The 27,004-nt window shown below is 43.1% G+C and overlaps 1 protein-coding gene across 2 annotated transcripts; it reads left to right on the forward strand.

Moving 5' to 3' along the window:
- Positions 1 to 1,071: 1,071 nt before the first annotated feature.
- GPA33 (glycoprotein A33) lies at positions 1,072 to 25,927 on the forward strand. 2 transcript variants are annotated; one of them, XM_082221490.1, is made up of 7 exons: positions 1,072 to 1,359; positions 12,919 to 13,073; positions 14,132 to 14,192; positions 15,629 to 15,793; positions 22,422 to 22,532; positions 23,751 to 23,874; positions 25,391 to 25,927. In XM_082221490.1, exons 1-7 carry the CDS (start codon positions 1,317 to 1,319, stop codon positions 25,530 to 25,532), a joined length of 801 nt encoding a protein of 266 aa, XP_082077616.1. In that variant the 5' UTR covers positions 1,072 to 1,316; the 3' UTR covers positions 25,533 to 25,927. The 2 variants fall into 2 exon arrangements, with proteins under 2 accessions (XP_082077616.1, XP_082077615.1); XM_082221489.1 differs by having other exon boundaries at positions 1,074 to 1,359; positions 14,132 to 14,345.
- The last annotated feature ends 1,077 nt before the right edge of the window (positions 25,928 to 27,004 follow it).

Here is a 27,004-nt window from a genome sequence, read left to right on the forward strand (position 1 = left end):
TAGATAACCCACTATGACTGAAGGACTATGGCACATTAAAACATATTGGTATAAGTTGGCTGCAATATCATCAACTCAACTGAATTTTTAAACAAGATAAAATGGAAAATGGGTTTGACAAGATAATTTCTGAACTAGATAAAGAACTCTCAAATAAAAAAAATCTGTCTAAAATGTATAAATTATTATTAAATTGGCACCTAAAAGACGAAGAAGTCAAAAATGTAATGGTAAAATGAGCGCAGGAACTCCAAACCTGCTTTACTTTTGTAACCTGAGTTTTCTGTATGGATATAATCCTACATAAAATTAAAGACAGTTTGGAAGTGCCCTCAGTTTCAAACAATGGACACAAAAATACTCCATACTTGGAATTTTCTAATAGTTGTGATGTCTTGTGTGTACACAGAATGTGTTCCAAACTTGTGCCAAAGTTCAACTTTCTATATATTGTGAAAGGGACACATTTCTGGTACTCTTGTATGTGAGTGAAGCAGAAATATATGATAGCAACAATACAGTGATCTCTCAAGGGTTTGTGAGAGGTAACACAACCCTTTGGCCTCTGTTTCAGGCAACTACAGGTGGTGCCTGAGGAAAATTAAGAAAAGCCAGGATTCCAGAAACATAATAGTGATTTTCTGAGCTATAGCTATAAATGTACCCTAGACAGTAAATTGCAGCACAGTGGGTGGAGAAAGTGGAAAGTGTTTTAACAGCACACAACATGAAAACAGTGCTGAATAAACAAAATATTGTAGCACATCTGTCAGGTTAGCAGAATGAATAGAAATTAGGCTAGGCTGCCACAGATAACGCCTAGTCTTGATGTCTTTAATGGCTGAAGCAAGCAGCACTCTTGAATAATCACCATAAAAACTGTAGTGCCTGCAGCAGCAGCAGCAGCAGCAGCAGCGTGGTCTTCTTACCATAATACTGTATTTTTCTCATGGTACTTGCACGAGCACTTTCACCTGGGCGTTTGTGATACGTTATTGCTTCCTTTGTGTACTCGTCTGTCAGAAGGGATCAGGAATGATAGGTTGTTTGCTTAGGTGCGGATAGGGTCAATTAAACAGGCAGGGTAGTTTCCTTCAGCTTGAAAGGGAAAAGATAAGAACACAGCCTGCCCTCCTAGTCTGAAGGGGCGGGAAGGTGAGCAAGGGTGAAAGGGGAAGGAAGCAGAAACAGCACATACAACACAGAAGAGGGGAGACAGTCCAGGCTACAGCAGGAAGGCAGGTTGTCCTTCCCTCAAACTTCAGATTTATCTTTCATTACCTGGATATTTGCTTGGGTGAGGGGAAAAGCACACCATGATGGCGAACAAGGAAGTAACATGGTTTATACTCAGTGCAGGTGAGTAGTACTTTTTGCCTACCAGTGGTATGCTAGTGCGATGGACAGGGAGAAGGTGCCCATGGATATTTCATGGCACAAATCTCAGGCCTTGCAGTCCAACAAATTTATAGTAGATACCAATCTGTTGTGCAGGATCTAGGTGTCTCCCATAAAGTCTTTCTGTTACTGGGATACCGCACTGACCCTGTACTCATACAATTCTTTGTTGCTGTTGAGAAAATATTATTTTCCCCCCATTGGCACCTCTATGTATTTTGCAACAGCTGCGTAGAATGTGGATGAAGAAGCAGTGTTATGGGTACCTTTGTGATATTTCCAGGGTTAAGCAGCACAGGACCTAGGACCACACCAATTTATAAATGTTGACTTTTTAATGCTTTATTTAAATTATTCCCCTAATGTTGTGGGCTGCCAGAATGCAACAGCAGTGCCAGACTGTTCATCTAGCATTAGATTAAAACAGAAACACAGAAGCAGGAAGGCTACCCTGGCACACTGCTCTGCCAAGATTTTAATTATCCTAAGTTGTTTGCAGTGCATTGACATGAGGAAAGGAACATTCTGAAATGGTTTTCTTAAATGAATGAAGTCTCTCCACTTAGGTTAAGTGGAGAAATCCTAAGCATATGAAGCTTCCTTATACAGAGTGAGGACATTGGTCCACCTAGGTCAGTACTGTATTGCTCTAATTCACAGTGGATCCCTAAGACTGTACATTTGCTGCACTACTGAGTTATGGTCCTTTCCTAGCTTGCCACAGGTGGAGAACTAACAGATTTATGATGGAGATGGGATTTGAGGGGGGGGGGCTTGGGTTCCTGACTCATAATCTTAACCACTACACTACGCATTGTTTCTCCCTTCCCTGCTCCCCAGTAGAATAGATTAAAACAAATCCACAGTAATACAGGATGCAAGCTCACACCTCTTTGTGTGGCTATTTGTCACAAAAGTGATCAGCATTAAAAAGAGAGAGAAAAGAATAAGTGATGGATGGGACAGTGTTGCATACTCTCATTTCATTCAGGATTAGATACCTTGGCGGGACTTGGGCTATGACCTGAACAGCACTTTTCTGTGCAATCTGCTACTGATATTTGTTCAGTGAGGGGACACAGCACACACTGCAATCTTTTCTGAACTAGATTGTCACTTCTTTTATCTCCCCCCCATGCAAAAACATGTACCCCATTCCTGAGCACAAAAATATGGGAAACCCATAAAGACTTGTTCTGACATAGTGGGTGACAAAACTCAGATGACAGGAAGTGTGGCAAGGAGACCTAAAGTGCATTTAACTGTGGGATGAATTCTGGCCCGCCTCACTAGGGATGAGCAACCAACTGGCTCACCCTAGAAGTGCTCAGCGTTTTCCAGTGCTTGACTGGAACACTACAAGAACTTCCCTTCTGGTAATCTTAATTATCCAGGGTTCAAGCCTTTACCTTGAGGATTAAGTGGCCCTCCCATCAATGCAGCTAAAGATCCACAGTGGGAGGGGGCAAGGAATCTCAGCACATCTGTGGAATCATTTGTCACCTTTTCCATCAAGGTCCCACCCTTCTCATCACCTCTTGCTTCCCCAAGGCAAGACAACCTGTGTTAGGAAAGGTGAAGAAAGTGGAGATACTGTTGGAGGCATTGAGCACCAATGATTTGCAGAGCACTTTTTCCTCATTTGGGACCTAGGACTACAAGTCCTAGGATTCCTAATAGGAAAAGATGCCCCATGTATCAATTGTTGATGCACTATCTCTTGTCCTCCTGGAGTCAAGTTCCAGGTTCCCAGTGTGAAGAGATGCTCCATACATCTAGCAAGGCATCATTTCCTTCCAGAGATCCTGGGAAGTCTAGCCAAGTCCCAGGTTCTCTGGGCAGGGGGGGATCAAGTTGATGGGAATGCCTTCCACTGCTGAGAACATACCCTATTCCTCTTCCCTAAGGCAGAAAAACCCTTATCTTGGGGAAAGGGGAGATGAATAGGGTAGAGGCAATGGACTAGCTAGCAGCAATGCATGGGGCATCTTTTCCTCTCAAAGATCCTGGGATATGATTATATGGTCCCTGGTAGAAAAATATATTTCTCATGTCACTGGGGTGGGAGTGAGGTCCTGCCACCATCTCCTCCCGAAGTAGGATTTTTGTTTTTTTGCTTTGTGGATTGGTTCAGATTGGTGGGGAGGGAAGGGGGCAGAACTAAGGTAGGTTATATGCTTGTGTTGATTTCACTCACATTGATTCAAACAGAGCGCTTGCATATTTGAGCACTCTTGCTTGAAATGGTTGCCTCACCATCTGTAGATGAAGACATACAGTACAAAATAAGTTACAGAGAAACTGTGATCATTTAGAATTCAACAGGTACACCCTTCATAATAAATGAGCTCCATGTTAACTGTGGGATTTGTGCCTGTTGGGCACCTTCTTAAGACACAAAGAGTGGATTTACCTAGAATGTAAGACAGAAGTAGATCACGAACCCTTTAGTTATGTGATAATTGGAGCAAACACCATAACCTGAATGTGAGAAACTTGTGATAATCAAGTGATAAAACACCATTGTTCCCCCAAGCTGAATCACATTTTCACTTTTTAAACATTTTCTTTCTGTTCGAGTTTTAACAACTGGCTAAAGTATTTCTCCTGTATTCTTTGCAACTTTTGAAAACTACTCATTGAACTCTGATACTAAAATTGTTGAACTCATGATTTGAAAGAGTCAAATAGGCAGCTTACTGCAGCAGTTTGGATGTTTGACACAGGGGCGAGCTGGCACAAATCCCCTGAAGCGTGCCAAGTGACCTTTGGCTAGCCAACCCTTCTCTTCATAACCTGCCTTATAGTATTGTTGAGGCAACAAAATGGAGGGCAGGAATTCATGTATGCTGCTCTGATCTCCTTGCAGGAAGGGCAGCATAAAAATGTCGTAAGCAAACAGAGCAAAGTTCATATGCTTACACAGCAGCAACGTGGCCCCATCCACCCAGAAACTGTCCGTACCTGCTGCCTCTGCCTCTACAGACACCCGTGCAATAGCTTTCTGTGTATGATACAGGCTATTCTCTGTGTGATCAAGGCCCTGCCTTTTGTAGGATCCTCCATTGTAGGTCCCATGCCAGGGGTAGGGAACTATTTTCAGCCCAAATATCACAGTTCCTTCTGGGCAGTCTTCCCAGAGCCACAGGCCAGTGGTGGGCAGAGGAAGGCCAAAGTGGGAATGGCAGCAAATGTGAAAGTTACCTTTGTACAGTAGGCTAGTTTCTGTGCCCATTCCCACACCCCTGCTCTTGTTTATCCAGGCAAACAAGAATCAGTTGTCCCAGTTTCAGCCAGAGGAAAGAACTCAAAGAAAGGTTGTGGTCTGATGAAAGGTGATGTGGCTGGGAAGGGGGGTATGGTCTGGGGAGAATCCCAAGCGCCAGATAGAGATCTGATGGAGAGTGGGAGCAGAAAGAACATCCCTGAATGGACATGCCTCCCTGGATTCCTGGCACATGGTTTCTGGCTGTCTATTGACTCTCTCTTGATGATGGATTTCCTTCTAGAATTACAGGGGGAAAATATTTAAATTAGTACAAAGTTTTTGTTTAAAGTTCTCATGAAAGACATCCGTTTATGACTGGTACACACTTCCAGCGCTCTCTCTCTTGTATCATCCTGCTGATCCTCAGACGAATATGAGCATGCTTCCACTTGCCCGATCATAGCCCCAAACTCGCATTTTGTGCAAAGGTATGTAACAAAGTTGTGAAGACCTTCTTCCGAAAGAAGAACAGCTCTGGGAGGAGAGGATTTTGAATAGAGAAACTGGAAGGGCAAGGAGAGTGGGTGACATAGAGGGGAAACTATAGCAGGCATTCCACACATTTCACAGGGCTCTCTGGATGCTGCAGGTGAGGCTACTCTTGCTTTCTGGACCGCTTCTCACTGGGAACAAATGATCCATACAATCCTGCAGTAAACTCCACTCATTTTTGGCTCTCACCACCCGCCTTTTGGCTCCTCCTACCTGCCACCAGCATGTAGCGACCAAAAGAACATCCCCAAGGGAATGTGACCCTCAATAGAAAAAAATAATACCTGAAGCCCTGTTCTAGACATAATAGTTATAATAATTTTTATTTATTGTATCCCACCGATCTGACAGGGTAAGGAAGTGGGGAGGATTTGTAGTAGAGATAAAGCAGGCAGGGAAAGGGTTAAGCGTCTTTCCTGCTCTCCCCTCCCAAAACTGTTTTTCTTTTAAAAAGAATTATATTGGAGCTCTGTTACTTTTATTTGTCCATAATGCCTTGATAGCTCATCATGATAGCAAACAAGCCTTTTTTCGGTCCTCTGCTTCCTGGGTATCCCTAGATCAGGCATTTGGCACTACAATTCCCATCGTCCCTAGCTAACAGGACCAGTGGTCAGGGATGATGGGAATGGTAGTCTCAAAACATCTGGAGGGCCGGAGTTTGCCTATGCCTGCCCTAGACCCATCCATCGGAATTTATAAAATAAGCTTAATATTTTAAGCTTTTAATTGTATAGGGCACCCCCACCCCCCATATTTGTGGAATTTTGTTAAAGTCCTGTATCTGCATTTGCTGGTCTTAAAACGATTTGATCAGTTTCGAAAACCAATTTATTTCATATTTTTAGCCTATTTTAACTTGCTTGTTAAACGGGGTTTTTTTTTTAATAAAAAAAGCATTGACGGTTAGCGATGTGATGAACATCACAGGAAGAAAAGAGAAAGAAATACAATGGATGCAGAAGGAAACATGCCAGGATGGAACAAAACAGGGAGTTGTCAAAGCCCAGCAAAAAATGCAGCGATTATGCTTTGTTCTCGAGGATCTTCCCATGTTGAAACTGGATTACAAGCCAGTCAGGGAATGTCAGCTCAACGGAACAGATAAAAGAAAAGACACCTAGGAAATTAACCCATTGCCTGCCTGTTGCAAGCTAGATATAGAAATCTGATTAGGAAAACGTTTCACAAAACACAGGGCAGCCCAGGCTTTCCAAAGCACCTCATCAAAAGTTGCTTATGGCAATTACCTCATCAACTATGTCAAATGCATGACTTCATTAAAGGCTGCCAACTTCAGTGTTGCCACTCCAAACTGTTGAGTGCCCTTATGATGACTGCTTGGACTTATTACTGCAAGACTCTGTTTTTGTAGGCTTTTGCTTCCTTTTTGTTCCTTCCAGTGTGGCCTTCTCTGTCTTCTTCTTCTTCTTCTTCTTCTTCTTCTTCTTCTTCTTCTTCTTCTTCTTTTGCGATCACTCACAGCTGAGTAAGATTGTCTTCCATAAACACAGTTTTAACAATGAGTCCGTAAGTGACTGTGGAGGCCAATTCTGGACCCACATGTCCTTCCACAGTGGGGACATTGGTTCCCGGGTGGGAGTTGATCACGGTGTGGATTTGCCAAGTGTGCCTTCCCCTTAGCAAGTTTCTCCCTTGTGTCCTGAGTCCGAGTGTCTTCAAAGTCCATGACACCTTTGGTAAAGGCTGTTCTCTAACTGGAGCGCTCGCAGACCAGTGTTTCCCAGTTGTCAGTGTTTATACTACATTTTTTTAGATTTGCCTTGAGACAGTCTTTAAACCTCTTTTGTTGACCGCCAGCATTACGCTTTCCATTTTAAAGTTTGGAATAGAGTAGTTGCTTTGGAAGACGATAATCAGGCATCCGCACAACATGACCAGTCCAACGAAGTTGATGTTGAACAATCATTGCTTCAACACTGGTGATCTTTGCTTCATCCAGTACATGATTATTAGTTTGCCTGTCTTCCAAAGTGATGAGTAAGGGCCTTCTCTGTAGTGGCACCCTGACTAGAATAACCTCCCGCTAGAGCAGTGTTTCTCAACCTGTGGGTCCCCAGATGTTGTTGGATTACAACTCCCATCATTCCTAGCCAGCATGACCAGTGGTCAGGGATGATGGGAGTCGTAGTCCAACAACATCTGGGGACCCACAGGTTGAGAAACACTGAGCTAGAGGCCCAGTGGAGACAAATGTAGTGTAGTTCCAATGGATGGTTAAAGCACACTTGTTCTCTTAGGCTTTTGGATAAATTCAGGGCTTTTTTTCAGCCAGAATTTGACGGAACTGAGTTCTGGCACCTCTCTGGTGGGCATCATTGCCATTATAAGAGAACAAGGGAGGCATTCATGGTGAGTTTCAGCACCTCTTTTTCTAGAAAAATAGCACTGGATAAATCTCACTGGGTGCTTCCAACTCCTGGTATATTCTGAATTGCCCCTCTTTTTGCGGGCGATGTTTTAAATATTGCATTGTGTTGTATTATCTGATATACTATGTTGGTTTTTTTTTAAAAAAAATTGCATTTTTGAAAGTTACAGAGAAAAGAATAAATTAAAAGTTACACCCAAATACACAAAAAGAAAAGAAAAAAAGAGAAAAAATGAAAGAAAAAATACAAATAAGAGAAAAAAGGAAAAAAGAATTAAAAAGATACACACAATTGTTCAAAGGATACAAACTGTAATTTGAATATTCTATACAAAAGACTCCCAGAAAGAAATTGCATTAATATTTCTTCTTTGCTTTCTTTCCTTACAATCACTTTCTTTCTGTTCCATTAAACTTGTTTGAATCCCGAAGAGAGAATATTATGGAAATGATTTACAGGTGGTACATGACACCAGTCAAGCTTGCAAAAATCTATCATTTGCCCAATAATAAATGTTGGAAATGTAAAGAAACTGAAGGTGCATTCTTCCACCTTTGGTGGACGTGCCCAAGGATTAAGGCTTTCTGGGAGATGATTTATAATGAAATGAAAACGGTATTTAAATATACCTTTCTGAAGAAACCAGAGGCCTTTCTCCTGGGCATGGTTGGCCAATTGGTGCTAAAGAAGGATAGAACTTTCTTTATGTATGCTACAACAGCAGCAAGAATACTTACTGCAAAGTATTGGAAGACACAAGATTTACCCACTCTGGAAGAATGGCAGATGAAGGTGATGGACTATATGGAACTGGCGGAAATGACTGGCAGAATCCGAGACCAGGGAGAAGAGTCGGTGGAAGAAGATTGGAAGAAATTTAAAGACTATTTACAGAAATACTGCAAAATTAATGAATGTTAGAATGATGTTGGATTGAAGTTAAGTGGTTTTTAGCAGCAATGATAAAAGGAATATGTAAAAATGGATTGTTAACAGGTGATAATTTAAAGTTATTATATTTTAAGATAAAAGATTAAGATAAAATCAAAGAGGGAAAGGATTTGCTGAATTAACTAATTTGAACTGGAATACAAAAAAGGGAGGTGTGAGGAGGTCGGGGAAACAAGCAAATGAAAGATAAGACATGGAAAGACTAAATCTGTTTTTTAATTGTTTTTATCTTGTATTTTCATTTTTTATTTTCTCTCTCTTTATTTCTTCTTTATTTTTTTGCTTATTTTTGTAATATGTTGAAACTTTAATAAATATCTCTTAAAAAAATAAATAAACTTGTTTGAATCCCTGATAAGTTAATTGACTTCCCTCTATCCCTTTGCGGCTTCAACACTTCTCATTAGTTACCAATAATCTGTATTCCTTTATTTAAATCAATTTTTTTCCATTATTTCTGTGAAATTTATATAAGCACAACCAGGTATTATTTTTGGAACCATATTTAGTCAAGTACTGTAGTTTTTGAAGCAAACCCATTCCTTTTTTACATTGTCGCCTGAGTGGTTTCTTATTAGTTCTGTCATTGTGGCTAGTTCAAGGTACTCGCACAACTTCAATTGCCACTTGTATTTTGTTGATATTAACTCACTTTTCCAGTATTTTGCTATTGATATTCTAGCTGCTGTTGTCGCGTAAAGAAGCACTCTTTTATATTCATTTGAGATGCTTATCATTAAAATGCCTAATAGAAAAGCTTCAGCTTTCTTTAAAAATGTATGTTTTAGGATTTTCTTTAGTTCTTCATAAATCATGTCCCAAAATTTTTACATTTGGGGACATGTCCACCACATGTGGAATAAGGTTTCTTCATTTATTATACTTATTACTGTTATTTTTATTTATTTTGGCTAATTTGCTTGGGGTCAGGTACCATCTGTGGATCATTTTCATAAAGTTTTCTTTTATAAGATAGCACGTGCTGAATTTTAAATCTGTTTTCCATAGTTTTCCCCATTTTCCCATCTCGATAGGATAACCAAAATCGTGTGGTTATCTGATATACTATGTTGTTTTATATGTATGCTGGAAACTGCCCTGTAATTCCTATGTAATTAATCAAGGGTGGCCTAAAAGAATGGCAAACAAATAAAGTGCCAAAAAGATTCCCACTGCTAACTAGCCCTTTGGAGAGGGTGTCACGGTTGCCAGGTAGGAATGCAAGTTACATGCTGGAGCCCTAAGCTACTCATGTTCTGAGCTTAGTGGGGGAAGGCAGTTTAGAAAGCTCTCAGTTACAGATGAGTTGAGGATAGAGAGCACAACAACATTTTTATATTTTGCCAATGCAACCATGGATGTCTAAAGTTAGCCTTCCGTGGCTCTGCGAGGAAAAGCTTTTCTCCTTCCCTGAAAATAAGCTACCCCAAGTCAAGCAGAATGCTTGGGGCTGGGGGAATGGGACACCAGAGGATGAGGCCTTCATGTTTCTCTCAGTTTTCCATTTTTACAATCAGCGCTCCACATTTCCACATCAGTTTGAAGGTTTTTTTTTAAGTCCTCAAGAAAATCCATCTGCATTTAGTTTAAATTTCTCCTATTACACACATTTTTTTATATTTTCACTAATATATGCATTTCTCTCTCTCTCTCTCTCTCTCTCTCTCTCTCTCTCTCTCTCCCTCTGTGTATACATATACATACATATGTGTGTGTGTGCGCGCGTGTGTATGCATTGTGTGTGTATGTGTATGCATTTTTCTACCCATTACTTGGTTGGCACTGCAAAATTCAGAGAATCCCAAATAATAACTGTATTACAAATGTGTTGACATTTACTGTATTATGCTTATTTTTTTAAAAAAAGATGCTGTGTTTGGTTTGCGTTCAGAAAGTGTGAATTAGATAAGCTTGCCTTTAAATGAGAAATGAATCTGATTTCTCCTACATCCTTATTCACAGCACAAGAAAAACACGGGAAGTGGCTGTAAAGCAGGACGGACTATTTGTCCATCTAGCCCAGATAGAATTGTGACGGGCCATTAGCAGTTCCCCAGGGTCTCAAGCAGGTGCCTTTCTCATCACCTGCTACCTTAAACCTTAAACCTGCTACCTGGTACTCCCCAGATTCCATATAATGCTTATGGCTCTCCCACCATGATTTATATATCCTCGGTGTTGTATTGGGATTTGGATCCTATGGAAGCAGGGCCAGCCCTATCATTAGACACTTGTCTCTGGCAGCAGATTTGGAGAGGAACTGGGGTGGGCTCTCCCCTGCCAGCTGTCCAAGTTCACTCTGAGTGTGCCTCCTTGCCAACTGCTTCCACCCTGCTTCAGTCCCTGTTGCCAGCGGCTGCTTGTCTTATTTCACGTGGCAAAATGGCTTAGGGTGACAATGTATGTGTGTTTGCACACAAAGGAATTAGTCTAAGTGTGTTTGATGGGACTGGCTTCCTGTGGCTACGTAGGATTGTAGCCTTAGTTTTGCTTTAATTTCCGGTCTCTAGACTTGAGAAAATTCCAGTGCCATAGACATTTAAACCAAAGAATTCAGGGAACTGTAATGTAAGGGTACTGGGAATTGTAGTTCTGTGAGGGGTAAACTACATTTCCCCAGGTTTTTTTTTGGGGGGGAGGGGTGTCTTTTAAATGTGCTTTAAATAAAAACACTGGGAGTCATTCCTTAGTCCCTGAGCCCCTTCTCTTTAAGCTCAGCTAAATCCCCCATTAGGTGGGAGAAGTTCAAGGGGTTCCCAGGTTACCTTGGTTACAGAACAAATACAGCTTTCCAATAGGTTCTTGGCATATATGAATTTTTATAGAAACACTCCCCTCAACTTAAATTTCAGTGTGTGGGGGGAGGAATTTTCTGAGTGAGACATTCCTCCGCAGTTTCTCTAAAAGGGTTGGGCTCTCTCACTTTTCCTCTCTGCCTTTCTCTTTTTTTCTCTCTGAATGCTGGTTTTATGACCTGATTATGAACCCACCCCTGGAGGAACCGGTTTCTCCAGCACAATTGAGTTACCTCAGAACATAATAATGTACACTGCCAGGAAAAAAAAAGCCTTTGTGGGCGCACTTGTTTGCTCCCTGAGCTGAGAGACGATCTGAGAGCCCTGGCCACCAACAGCAAGCTAGCTTTTCCCACAGATAGGAGGACTGTCCAGGAAGTTGGACAGGTGCCTCAGGGATGTAAGATATGGGATAAAATGCAAATAGATAGAATCATAGAGTTGTAGGGAGCCTTATGGGCTATCTAGCTTAATCACTTGCTCGTTGCAGAAAATTCAGAGGTAGGTGGTGGTCACGCTGTTGCCAAGCTTCTCTTACTGTCAATAGGTTTTATGTGTGCAAACTGAATTATGGGGGGCAGTGGATGGAACCTCCCACCTGCCATCCCTTATCGTACTAGTTGCAGGCAAAAAAAGTGGAACTGCATTATGTGTCAGCTGGGTGTGGTGACAATAAAAACTTTACGTTCAAAGGACCTTGTCCCCCTGTACATCCCTGAATGAGTCATAGAACTCAGCCTCATGGAAGCCAGTGGGAGGGACAAATAAGATATCTGAGAAGTCACAGATGCTCTGCCAGATCCTTTCACACCCCATGTTGTGTTTTACTGTATAAACTGATGTGATATGCACAGACTAAAGGTAAAGGTAAAGGAACCCCTGACCATTAGATCCAGTCGTGACTGACTCTAGGATTGTGGCGCTCCTCTTGCTTTATTGACCGAGGGAGCTGGTGTACAGCTTCTGGGTCATGTGGCCAGCATGACTAAGCTGCTTCTGGCGAACCAGAGCAGCGCATGGAAACGCCATTTACCTTCCCGCTGGAGCGGTACCTATTTATCTACTTGCACTTTGACGTGCTTTTGAACTGCTAGGTTGGCAGGAGCTGGGACAGAGCAATGGGAGCTCACCCCGTCACGGGGATTCGAACCACCGACCTTCCGACCGGCAAATCCTAGGCTCTGTGGTTTAACCCACAGCACCACCCGCGTCCCTATGCACAGACTACTATTATTTTATTAATGGTTTTACTGATTGTTCTGCAAACCACTTTGTGATCATCTGTGGTCTCATAATACTGGAAAGAACTAATGCTTCTTGCTTACCTGGAGGGAGGAATGTGGGCGTGGATGCAGCTGGAAGGTAACCTACTGTACAAAGGTCACATTGATTGCCCTGCCTACCTATATCTTAAGGGGATGCAGCCTTTGGGTTGGAAAATGTTTCTCCAACCCTGTCCTAGAGCAGGCGAGAAAGCGCGTTTCTTACAGAAGGCAGATACAGATGTGGAATGCAGATGTGTGCGATATCTTAGTAGGGCGTCCTAACTTATGCATGCTGGCTTTCCAGTCAAAGTGACAAAGATAACAGTGGACTTTCTGACCTCTCTTTCTCTTTTTAGTTGTGGCAGCTGTTCACGCCCTCTCCGTAAACACACCTCAGAAGCAAGTGCGAGTGAAGAGAGGAGATAATATCACCCTACCGTGTACCTACGAAAGCTCTGTTGTTACTCCAGCTAAGGGGGACGTTGTTGCCTGGATGAAAATGCCAGAAGAGGTGGGCAGCCATGGTGCAAGGCATATGATACGCATGAGTGTCTGGGAGAAAATGGCACTCTGTGAAGAAACAGGTGTGCTGCCAAGACACCAGAGGAGCCTCTTTGACCTCTGTCAGTGAGCAGCCTTTCAAGGGTTCCTTTGGTCTTGGCTGCAAGATGGGGCCAGATGGTAGCCTGAATTTTGTTTTAATTCCAGATCTTTAGTCTTGTGACACATAACATCAGGCTGCCACTTTGGCTTTGATCCAGCACTTGACAGAGGCCGCCAGTCATGCATAGCAACTGGTGACTCCAGATGGGGGCACATATCCCCTAGGGCCTATCCAGTTCAATTCAATGTGAGCAGGATGAGCAGTACTGGTTCAGATGGTTCAAAAGCAAGTCTGCCTGTGTTCAGTGGAGTTAACGCCCAACTAAATGTCCAGTACCCCAGGTCTGTGCATGACTACATGGAGGCAAGTCTCACTGAATAATAATATTGTGCACTGGGAGCATTGCCTACTAATGTTTAAGGCTCCAAAGGAAATGATTTGGTTTGACTGATTGTTTGGAGGCAATGCAGCAGATTGTCTTGGCCCCTAAAACAACTTTAAGCTCATGGAAGATAAGTTTCTGATCATATCTTCCCTGCTGCCGCCAACCATGTACATAAAATGTATTTCTTGAGGGTTGAGAGGTAGGGATGGAAGGACCTGTCAATTTCAGTTTGCTCACTTTCTCATTTTTTCCAGTCTTAAATTCAGTTCTCCAAATTTTTCCAGCAGTTTGTGTTTGCTTTGTTCATGAAAATTCATCATCATGAACATATATTTGTATGCAGCTCTTGACTAATGTACACACTTAAAAGTGATTTCTTCCCCTACTATAATGCATTTTTTGATTATTTTTTTTACTACTGAATTTCCTCAGCAATGAGACAATTCAGGAGATAGGGATAGGTTGGGTCTCCTTGTGTTTTGTTTGTTCATTTCGTGGTTAAAAATATTATAGTGACAAACAAAAGATTTGAGCCACAGTAATTAAGTCTTTTAAACTGATACTCTTCTCTTATTGTTAGGCAGAATTTATTAACCGGTACCTTGCTGATGGTGGAACATGGATTAGTGATGCTTATAAAGGTCGGGTGAACTTCTCTAGCAATACAAATAATCATGACATTGGCATCATCCTCAGTCAGGTGACCTTGAATGACAATGGTACCTATGAATGCTCAGTCCGTCTTCGCGATGATCCTCCCTTGACACATTCAACAATGGAACTTTTGGTCCTTGGTAAGGCATTCTGCCCTTTGTATACATACCAGTCTCACACCTTAGTTCAGTAGCAGCGCACAGCAAGCAGGAAGTGCTGCTTGCAATGATCAGGGCGTAATCGGATCACTAAAACTGTGCTCCACTGCAACATAAGGCAGCCATGCACATTTGTTCTAGATGATGCTATCATGTAGTGTTTGTGCCATAGATCACTGGTCTTCAGCTGGTGGATCATGACCCACTAGTGGACTGTAGCCTAATCCAAGGGGAGTCATGATAGGAGCACTGCCACCATGCAAATATATGGTAAAAGATTAAGAAATGGCTCCCCAAATGCATGTTCGGGTTAAAAATGGATCCTGGGTCTGAAAAGGTTGAAGATACCTGCCATAGATGATCTTAGACTTGGTACTCATGGCTCAGTTCTGGCACCTCTCAGGAGGGCAGCATTGCTATTGTAAGGGGAAAAGGGAGGCATTCATGGTGAGTTCTGGCACCTCTTTTTCTATAAAAATAACACTGTCGGTATTCATTACAGTGGAACCTCAGTTTTTGATCGTCTCAGAAGCTGAACGTTTCAGCTTTTGAACATCAAAAACCTGAAAGTAACTGCTTTGGTTTTCGAATTATTTTTGGAAGCCGAACATGCCGCACGGCTTCCGTTTTGAGTTTCCCTTTTGTATTGAGGCTTCCATATTGCGTTTCAGATGTTTCAGAAGTCGAACAGTCTCCCGGAACGGATGACGTTCAAAAATTGAGGTTCCACTGTACTAATGGAAAGAATGGTGAAGACAACCATATATTTTAACCAAGTTTTCACTCAATGGGAATATGAAGAAGTGAGGAAGGTTGGAAGTTGTTCTATAGCAGATAATACTTCCCACGTGTTCTGACAGCAGTTCTCCAGGAATTCAGATGTCTAATTTCATCTTGTTGCAAACTGACCCATGATCATTGGATGAAGGGCACTGTATAAATTCACTAAATAATAATTTTAATATTTCCCATGACTTGCTATTGATCCTTAAATTGGAGTAGTTGAGGTATGAACTTGATACCTTCTGCAGCGCATGTGCACTTCTAAGCTATTGCCCCCACCCAGTCAGTTTATGTGCCTAAATAAAATTGTGAAGATGTGCAGATTTTGGAATAAAATGGGTTAGTGTTGTTTGCGAAGGTCAGCATGCATTACTGCTGGTGATGGGATCTGAAGACAGAACATGTTTTAGGCTCTCCTCAACACAACAGCTTCCATTCTTATGCTGCTGAATTTGCTCAAGTTATTCTTTCCTCCTATCTAGTGGCTCCATCCAAGCCAGACTGCAAAATTATAGGGACCACAGAATTCGGACAAAACATTAACTTGACCTGCAATTCTATCGAAGGATTCCCCAAACCCGAATATTCCTGGCAAAGCTACAATCCAGAAAACAAACAACGAGCACTCGTAGGAACAGTAATGCCAGGTAAGCGGTGAGATGTTGGTACTTTGTGAAAATCGGTTTTCTGTATTCAGTTTTTAAATGCATGCAAATATTTTGAAGATTATTAATGTAAAAAGAGGAATGAAAAACCATCATTTTAATTTAGTCCTTAAAGTGTTATCTAGCAAGCACAGTGTAGATGCGATCTTCCCTTGTCCATTCTAATGTTTTCCTTCTCTCACTGGTTATCTCTGCCATTTTCTTCATGCCTGATTTCATTCAACGGCAGCAACCGTTTTAGGCACACCTCATATGTGTGAACCCAGAATTGACTCAAAAACATCACAAAAAGGAGTGGAACATGGTGGGGGCAAAATGGGGTAATTGCAGGCTTTTTCAATGGTGCTTCAAATATACACAATTTCACTTAAAAGCGTGGTGCCTTGGAACGTAACCCCCACATAAATTGGGAGTTTACTGTAATAAATTCTTGATGCAACAAGGCAAAAGTGGCACTCTTGTGACTTTCATTTCAGCAAGAGGCAGGCCCCTAATTCTACCAACAGACCTTGAAAATTAGTGCTAGCTCGATTGCAGAATCATGCTCACTGCCTGGTTCTTCTCTCACAATGATTAAAATCATTACTTCGAAAACATACATTAGTTAATGTAGGGTGAACATAGTCATAGACAATTGTTCACCATGAGGCCATTAACCACAGTGGGGCTTGTAATTAATGGGCAATCTAGTTGCTTCTCTCTCCTCCTCCTGCCAAGTGGTGGTAAGGAGGACTCTATCATGCTCTGGCCTCTCCAGTTCTCTGATGCACCTGTTCCAAGCTCTCCCTTGTGGCACTGACACAACCAGGTTTCCTGTATAGCAATTAAGAGATCCAGACTTTTTAAGCCTACATGTGTCAGGCTGGGTATGTGGGAGGTTGCAGCACACCTGTCTGTCTTGGAACAGATTATATCACTCTTGAAAGACAGGGCAACACTGCACTCTGCATATCTGTTTCCTTAATGTGAAACCACAAACATTTGTTTGCATTTGATGTTGAACAAACCTAACCCGCTCCCGTTGGGATGCTGATTCCAGCGCCAATGTAGCGCTGGCTGAAGTGTCCAATGCCACTATCCTATGAGATGCTGTGAGATCACTTGATGTTTATGCAGCCTAATGATGTCAGCAAGATACTTGCTACCCTCTGTTCCCCCTTGATCTCTGCCCCTCTTGGTTTATTCATCATCATCATAAACTTTATTGCACTAGCCAAAGGCCATGACATCATTCACAAAGGAAACAAAAAGAAAGTCAACAATAACCATAAAAGCCAAAAAAACACCAGGCACTGTGAATACAAAGACCAACAATCACATCTCCTAGAAATTATTTGTTGCATATGATATAATAGCAGGGGGTTCTCAGGTAGAATGCGCCAGCTTCAGTGTCTGAATCACCTTTGCAGTTGACCGCTATTTTATCTAGTTCTTTTCTCCTGATCTTCTTAGCTGCCAACGCATATGGTGCTAGTTTATAAGTTATGAAGTTCTTGATTTATTAAATGTAGCAGACTTGTTGGGTCGGGAACATGGTTAATGCTTCATTGCTTGAGGGGATGGTTCCTGCAGCCACTCATAATGAAGCCTCGTTCCCATCTGTTGCTTTGGACTAACTACTGACCAGTTGCTAATGCCCACTTTTTAGGAAATGTGGCTGAGAGGGTTATGATGGGGCACTTACAGTTATTCTTGAATGGTGTAGATTATCGAGCTCTAGTCCGAGTTCAGACCTGGCCATGGACGGGACTGAATCAGCCTTGGTCAGCCTGATGGATGACCATTATCAAGAATGGGACAAGGGGAGTATGACCTTGCTTCCTTTGCAATTTATGTGTGGCTTTTGATACCTTTGACCCTGCATATCAGGCACAGTATTACAGTATTCTAGCCATATTAATAATAATAATAATAATAATAATAATAATAATAATAATAATAATAAAAAAAAAATTTTATTTATATCCCGCCCTCCCCAGCCGAAGCCGGGCTCAGGGCGGCTAACAACAATCAAATAATCAAACAGTAAAATAGTTACACAATCTAAAAATATGTCATTATAAAAATTAATTAAATCAAATTGAAGGCAACCAATTAAGCAAAATTCTGTGCAGGTTGCCAGAGGAGGGAGTCAGGCTGCGCCCTGACCAAAGGCCTGGCGGAACAACTCTGTCTTGCAGGCCCTGCGGAAATATGTCAGGTCCCGCAGGGCCCTAGTCTCTTGTGACAGAGCATTCCACCAGATTGGAGCCGCAGCCGAGAAGGCCCTGGCTCTAGTTGAGGCCAGCCTAACCTCTCTGAGGCCTGGGACCTTGAGGATGTTATTATTTGCAGACTGTAGGTTTCTCTGTGGGGCATACCAGGAGAGGCGGTCCCGTAGGTACGAGGGTCCTAGGCCGTATAGGGCTTTAAAGGTTAAAACCAGCACCTTAAACCTGATCCTGTACTCCACCAGGAGCTAGAGTGAAGAATAGCATTGGCAGATTGTTTTTCAGCCCCTGGCAGTTAAGCCATAGGACACTGGAGGGAGCTGTTTTATTCCCAATGCTATTTCCTATCTATATGAAGCTATCAGGACTGGTTATGAAGGAATTTAGGACAGGATGCTGTCAGTAAGCTGATGGCATTCAGCTCTATTTCTCCATAACACCCGAATCAGGAGAGGCCATACAGGAGCTGAGTTGGTGCCTGGATGCAGTGATGAGCTAGATGAGGGGAAATAAATTGAGCCTAATTTCTGACAGGACAGAGGCCCTATGGATCTATGGTTCCGGTGCATGGGAAACTGGCCAATTGCCTGCTCTGAAGCGGGCTGCATTTCTTCTGAAGGAGCAAGCCTAGGCATGTTCCTAGATCTAGGTTTTGTCCCTGGAGGTTTAGTGGTATTGGTAGCAAGGGGTACATTTTACCATCTTTAAGGTAAAGGTAAAGGTAAAGGGACCCCTGATTAGGCCCAGTCGTGGCCAACTTTGGGGTTGCGGCGCTCATCTCGCTGCTGGTGTACAGCTTCTGGGTCTTGTGGCCAGCGTGACTAAGCCACTTCTGGCGAACCAGAGCAGCGCACTGAAACACTGTTTACCTTCCCACTGGCGCAATACCTATTTATCTACTTGCACTTTGACATGCTTTTGAACTGGTAGGTTGGCAGGAGCAGGGACCGAGCAACGGGAGCTCACCCTGTCACAGGGATTCGAACCGCCGACCTTCTGATCAGCAAGTCCTAGGCTCTGTGGTTTAACCCACAGCACCACCCGCGTCCCTTTACCATCTTCAGCTGGTATTTATTTACTTAATTTATTTAGATGATTTTTGAACCACTTAATCAAAGAGCTAAGTGGTGTGCAAATAAAATTGCAAATAAAGCTAAAACCTACAAAACAACTGAACCATTTTAATTAAATTAAAATACGACAGCTGCCTGTTCCATGACTGGGATGGCCTGACCACAGTAGTCCAGGTATTGGTAACTTCAAGACTGGATTACTGCAACACACTACATAAGGCTTCCCTTGCTCCTGATTGGGAAACTGCTGTTGGTGCAGGGTGCGGCTCTATGATTGGGGACCAGAAGCCAGATCTTGTTCACATGTTATACTTGTCCTCAAAGATCTGCACAGTCTACAGGTTTGTAACTTGGTCAAGTTCAAAATTTCCTAATTAGTACATAAAGCCCTTAATAGCCAGCAACCAGCTTGGTTGAGGGGTCACCTTGCCCATGAGGGCCTATTCAACTGCTTACACTTTTATGTATACAGTGGTACCTCGGGTTAAGAACTTAATTCGTTCTGGAGGTCTGTTCTTAACCTGAAACTGTTCTTAACCTGAAGCACCACTTTAGCTGCCACTGCGCCGCCGCTGCATGATTTCTGTTCTCACCCTGAAGCAAAGTTCTTAACCTGAGGTACTATTTCTGGGTTAGCGGAGTCTGTAACCTGAAGCGTATGTAACCTGAAGAGTATGTAACCCAAGGTATCACTGTACCATGTAATGTTTGTTGTGTATTTATGGGGAGGTGATGGTAGTGTGGTGAAACCACTGCTCTGGAATTCACAGTCTATTGACATTTTAGGCATCTGCTGGATATATATATATATATATATATAGCTGCCTTTGGTTTTTTTAAAAAAGCTTTGTTGATCTCATTTTGTACTCTGCTTTAGGTAGCCTACATATTTTTCTCAATAGTTCTTCAGCTAACCTTTGTGGATGCAGATTGCCCACCCCCAAAACATGCTTCGTTTTCATTGTCTAAGTCAGTGTTTCCCAACCTTTTTTGGGCAAAGGCACACTTGTTTCATGAAAAAAATCTCGAGGCACACCACCATTACAGCCCCGTGACGTCAGCGCGCAGCGTCACGCCGGGAGGGACATGAATTGCTAGCAAATTACATAATCACCTCCTTGAGGGCTGGCTCATCTTCTCTGAAGGCAGAACCCCATTAATTAACAGCACAGACTCACACCATAGCCAAGACGAGGGGGAAAAACCCCAGTCATGCACAGTCATGCACATGTGGGGGCTAAATGAGGACGAAGACCGGGCAGAGAGCAGGGTTCAAATCACCCCACCTGGCCAGGACAATCCCTGGGTGCTCCCTTGGGCCACTCGCCTGACCCACCTCGTAGGGCTGTTGTTGCGAGGATAACACGGGGAGAACCACGCGCGCCCCCGGGAGCTCCTTGGAGGAGAAAGCGGGCGATGAATGCAATGCACGAAATATATGAGAGGCGACCAGGTTTTGCAGGTGAGGGGCCCCCGCCAGCCTCCGCTTCCAACACCCGGCGCAACGACGCCGAAGTTTCCCCCCGGGCTCGGCTCGGGGAGCAGCGCTGCTCCCCCCGGCTCCCCTTCGCCCTCCCGGCTCTCTCTGCCGCCCACTGGGGACCCCCCTCACCTGCCAAGTCCGGAGCGCCGGTGGAAGTTGCATGCATGCATGCATGCATGCAGGGCGCCACGTTGCCATTGCATTGCACTGCACTCCATGCAACGCCTGCATGCATGCATTGCCTTGCACGCCCGCCAAGGGGTCTCCCCGCGGTCCGATGCGTCCCCTCCGGCGTGGATGCAGCATTGCAAAAATAACACCCCCCCCGACGCAGCCCTACCTGGGGGGCAGCCTCCGCCTCCGCCACTCCGCGGGGATCCCCGGGCTCCATCCTGCCGCCCGATCTCCACGGGGGCGCAGGCAGGCTGCGCGGGGTCTGCGCAGAAGAGCCCCGGCCGCCGCCGCTGCGCTCATTCCATGGCCGGGAGAAGAGCGCTTCAAACAAAACGCCCCGGCCCGCCAGGCCACGCTGGGAAACGTAGTTTGCGCACCCCGCGTGGGCGCGGAGCCCAAGGGCGAGGGGACTACGGATCCCGGCAGCCCCCGCGCCGGGGGCGGAGGGGGAGAGGCCGGGTGCAGGGATGAAGGGACGGGTGGGCGAGTGAGTGGCAGCCGCCAAGCCTTGGCCGAGAGCCAGGAAGGGCCTCCCCGGAGGAGGAGGAGGGAGGCGCAGAGCGGGAGGGAACCCCAGGGGTCATCTAGTGACGGCGCCCCAATCGAAAATTTGACTTAGAAAAAAAAATCTTTCGAATTTTTTAATTTTTCCCGCGGCACACCAGGCAACATCTCGCGGCACACTAGTGTGCCGCGGAACAGTGGTTGGGAAACACTGGTCTAAGTAAGCCCTTAAAATAGCTCAAGATTTGCAAAGAAAATGTGTGCAAAACGTGCTCGTTGTTCACTAGTTTTGCCCATAGGTGGCACCACTACACCAGAAAATAGGATCCCAGTCAGGCACTGTAAATACTGACATAATCCCCATCTCTAGGGGTATTGGTTAGTTTATTGTTTTCTTCTCATTTTGCTTCAGAATGAAGATTTAACTCTGGCCCATATTTTTATATATTAAATTGTCAGTCAAGAAATCTACAAAGAAAGATTAGAAAAGTGCAACTTAAAGAGCAGGGTCCAGTTATTGCTGCAATTGGAGCCCGTAATGGAGGGCGGAGGATAGGCCTGGCATATTCTTGCATGTATCTGTATCCATGTTAGGATTAATGCAAGTTGCATGGATAAAGTACATAAAACATTGAAAATTGTGGTACAGTCACATGAAAACACGGAACAAATGGGGTTTCGTGTTGTTCCGACGACCCGCCTAGTTTCTATGTGGTGTGAAATGTGGAACTGCTAACTCAGTCACAAGCATTATCAGAAAGCCAGCATTGTGCACTATACTGGATGCTAATCCCTCTTCAGTAGTGAGCTAGCCAATCTCTTTCATTTTAACCCATCTCATGGATTGCTGCAAGAATAAAATTGGAGCAATGGCCGCCTGTACTGACTGGTCCGCCAAAACAGAATAAGGGACTGCATTTGGGAACACATGGTGACAAATGCAGTAAGCAAAACCACACATGTGGCTTGCTTGCATCTTCTCTGCAATTGATCCTTGCCAGAGCTCAGGCTCCTGGGCAATGCTCTGGTCACTATGAAACCATCATCCAGGGTCTGTAAGACTCCTCACATAAGGTGGATTTAAAACTGCAATATGGCTGAAGACACTGTTTCTATTTGCACCTGCTAAATAATGATGACCCTTTCCATCTTCTCTTTTGCATCAGGAGTGCTTATGCTGAAGAACATCTCTATAGACACCACTGGCTACTACATCTGCCTTGCCAAAAACTCTATCGGAGAGAGTTCATGCAACATCACTGTTAATATCACACCACGTAAGATTGCAATGTGCAAGGGTGGGGAGGGGAAGAAAGCATGGCTATTGTAGTCTGATCGGCAAAGCATTTAAGTCCCTAAACAACCCCACGTCCCATTTTAAGAACTAGTCTCTTTGCTTAATTGCAAAGCTTAGATGTGGCTGCAGTTGAGAATAAGCCCAAGACTTTGTGATGACGTACGGCTCAGAGTATGTTTCTACCCTAGATATTTGTTGCCTAATAGCCATGCTTCGTTTGCTCACTTTTTAGGGAGTGTCTACATAGGACCATCAAATCATTTCCCTATTTCCTCTAGGCTCTTCCTCTTTTTTGAAAACAAACCGAAACAGCACCACATTGGTAGATCACCAAAACTCAGCTATCTATTTTCCCTAAAAGGCCTGGTTTTGATGTGTGTAATAGCATATTGATCAAACAAGTCTACTGTCATTCATCTATACCTCACACACCTCCTTTACTATTGATCACTTTTCTGGCCAAATGACATTTTAGCCGTGTTTCTTTTAAAGCGACCCTTTAACTTGCATCTTCCCACCCATTTTAAATTATTCAAGTACTAATACAATAGAATTTGAGATAAAATTAATTTCAGTGAATTAAAAAAATGATTTTTTAAAAAGACCGGCTTTCTCTATCAGTGCCATTTCATCAACATGTTTATTAGACAAAAGGCAAGTTACTTCCTGTTTATTCTGCTTTTAAGTAGAGCAGTCATTTTTCTGAGAAAATTTCTTTAAAATTTTCGCTCACCCCCTAGAAAAGCCCCCCCCCCTTTGCATTTCCCCCCGATTATTCTCCCCCATTATTGTTGTTCTTGGTGGCAGCTGCCATTTCCAACGTGCTGAACCCCCCCCCCCCAATTAAGTAGTAAACTACCCTACTGCCAGTGAATCACTGAGAAACTATTTGGTAATTTTCCTTGGGGTGTGTGGAGTTTTGAGTCACCATTTTCACATAACTCTGTGTTATTCATTTGACCCCAACAGCAGCTAGAGGGCCAGAGTTTCCCTAATGCTGTTTTACAGAAACCATCTAATTCAACCTAGATGAGCCCCCTTCCTGGCTTGTCATTCACAAGTTGCTCGTTTGTCATATTATATTTAGCCAGAGCCACCCTCAGGCTAGAGGGAGAACAGTAGTAGTAAGAGCTCTTCCCCAAAGGAAGAGTTTGTTTCTCAACTATGAGGTGACTAATGCTAGTATTTTCTTCTACAGCATCCATGAATTTTGCCTTACTTGGTGGAGTCGTTGGTGGGCTTGTTGCTGTTGTCATTATTATTGCTGTTGTGGCTTACTGTTGTTGCTGCAGGAATGGGAAGGAAAAAGACTATGAGATGACGTGAGTGCCTTTCATTAGGTGGGGTGGTGGTGGTGGAATAAAAGTAGCATGGAGAAATTACATACTGCATGCACCTCTGAGGCAGCCGTCTCTCTCTACTCCCCTGCCATGTCCCTGTTGCTGCTGCTTCCAATAGCTTTGTACTCAACACTTCCCCAACAAGCACAGCAACTGCTGAGCTTTCTAGCTGCTAGCAGCAGGTATAAATGGTTTAAACCAGAGCTTTCCAAACTTTTCAAGTTGGTGACGCACTTTCTGAACATGCATCATTTTGTGACACAGTAATTCATTTTACTAGCAAACCGGAGGTTGAACTAACCCCTTTCAGCCCCAGGAAGAGTGTGGGGAGCATTTGTGTGACACACCTACACACTGCAGCCAACACATTAATATGTTGTGACGCACAGCTTGAAAAGCTCTGGTTTAAACAAAAGAATGAGGAAAGACTTTGGACCCCTTGGTAAATAGTTCCAAAGCAGTTTTAATCTGCAAATTTGGGGGGGGGGTGATTTTCCCTTTAAAAATTCATACATACTTGATGGGAGTGGAATTGCTGATCTGCTTGTGTGCAAGAAAAATGGATCAGCGCAAGATGTCCATCCCTACCTGCTACCAGGGAGGTGTTTAAAACACACTTTATTTTGGTCCACCAACTATAACATTGAGGGTAGCTACATAAACAATTAGGTTTAAATGCACGCGGCTTTACCATTTCTTCGTGAATTCCTGCTTCATAACAGCAAGCCTCAACTTTATATTACCAATTTTGAAATTATGCTGTGAAAATGTTGCAAATGGAGATTTATACCATATGAATTCTCCAAATGGAGGTTATTCCTGTGAGATTAGGCAATCGTGAGAGTAAATAAAATAAATCTGGCTCGGAAAGCACACAAGGATATTTTGAGATTGACTTCAGAAATAGATTTGTAGCACGACTTAATGTTAAAGTGTCTAGCATTTACATCGTGCTAGTCCTCTTTTTAGTATGCATAACAAACAGCATATGCGAGGGGGCTCTGGAAAGCTTAAGCAAATGGAAATTTACCCAGTAGGCCAGAGACACCTCTTTGCCAAACTAAATTATTAAACAACTGTCTCTGAAGTTAAGTTGTTAACAAGAACCAATTCATTCCTCACTTTCAGGTTTGTTCATGAATTACTGTTTTTACATACATGGGCAAAGCATAACATGATGGTGGTAGCACACAGATCTCCACAGGGAGACTCATGGGACCTCAAAAGCCATGGGGCCGAGTAGTAATTTCCTAGCATTACTTTCTAGTAGCAATTCCAGAGGTAGGAACAGAACAACTCTAATATGGTACCTGCAACTCCCACTTCCTTGGGCCCCTCCAGAAGGATGCCATGATCGACAGTGTCAAAAGCCACTGAGAGATCAAGGAGAACCAACCGGCTTGCACTCCCCATCTCTTTCCTATAATACTAAGTCATCAGTTAAAATTAAGAAATACAGATAACTGAAAATCCATCTTCTTCTGCGCCAAATTATTAGGGAGACAGAAAATGGCGATCATCCACCTGAGGTAAAAATACGGGGACCTGCTGAAGAGGAGATTCAGGACGATGAGGAAGAAGAGGAAGACAGGCACCACCCAGTACGGCCACCCATTTCCAGAGTGTCTCCAGAGGTTTAAGAAGCTGTGGCTCAGAGATGAGCATTCCCATTTGAGGAAGGGGGAAAAAAAGACTGTTGTTAAATATTTCTCTTTCACCTTAACTCATGTGGCTTTCCAAGACAGTATAGGCAGCAAGTTTGTGGAGGCAAAATCTGACTTGTTTCCTCATATGCATTTGGTGCATATATACTCATAAGCTCCTTTCCCATTTGCCCATCAGAGTTGCCTTAAAATGGAAAAGGAAGGGGGACTCCAGGACAACCGTTATATTGTCAAATTGACAATATACACTCCATTCAAGTTTTCACGTGGTGCGATTTGAATTATTGTGAACTGACACTTTCCAGTATATAGGAAAACAGGGATATCTTTTATTTCACTTTTCACTAAGTAGGCCACTGTGATGCAAGAAATCTAGAGCCTTTAGATGAGCAGTTTAAGACACCAGCTGTTACTTATTTGTTGTGCAGCATCTACATAACACCCATTATAACTGTGTTGCTATTATCGGAATATTATACAGTGGTACCTCAGGTTACATACGCTTCAGGTTACAGACTCTGCTAACCCAGAAATAGTGCTTCAGGTTAAGAACTTTGCTTTAGGATGAGAACAGAAATCGTGCTCCGACGGCGCGGCGGCAGCAGGAGGCCCCATTAGCTAAAGTGGTACCTCAGGTTAAGAACAGTTTCAGGTTAAGTACGGACCTCCGGAACGAATTAAGTACTTAACCCGAGGTACCACTGTAGTTTCCTCAATATTCAAACCAGAAGCTGCTAATTCCCGTCAGTGCATTATTGTTTCTGCTCTATGGAGTTTGATACGACTGTCATGCACATTTCTTGGACAATGCATAGACATGCCCTATCTCATTTTATTTTAAAATGGCTCTGCACTCTTAATGGCTAACAAAAGCAGTCATCTCACATGTTAGGAAAGGATCACTTTCCCTGCTTTTGGAATATATTTTTAAAAATATATAAATTGCTTGCTACTAGCATTGTCACTGCTGGTGCAATTATACTGCTAACAAGTTTTTTATAATAAAAAAATCACCTGGGGGAGAATTAATTTTCAGCTACTTGGAAAATCTTCAATACATGGGTTATTAATGATGCGTTTTCTTTGAAATTTGCTGTTTTTGAACTTGCATTTTTTAAAAAAAATAATAAAGTGACACCTCACCACTACTCTAAGCATTGTCTATCACAGCTGAACTCAAATAGAAACAGTAATTACATTGAATGAAGCTGCTTTCTCTCCACCCTTTTCTAGTCCAGTACTTGTCCCTCAGTCTACATTATGTTAACATGCCTATATAATTGCAGCCATACTGGATAATGTATAATCTAGTTTTCTAGTGCATCCTCTAGCAGTTTTTAAAATCCTGAAAATTACATATTCAAAATATAGTCACCCTATTTTTCGGTGACAAGTGTGTTGTTTTTGGATGCCAAGGAGGGGAAATTCAGCAAATCTTTAAAAACATG

Source organism: Podarcis vaucheri (assembly GCF_965113315.1).
Source record: "Podarcis vaucheri genome assembly, chromosome: 4".
NCBI classification, from domain to species: domain Eukaryota; kingdom Metazoa; phylum Chordata; class Lepidosauria; order Squamata; family Lacertidae; genus Podarcis; species Podarcis vaucheri.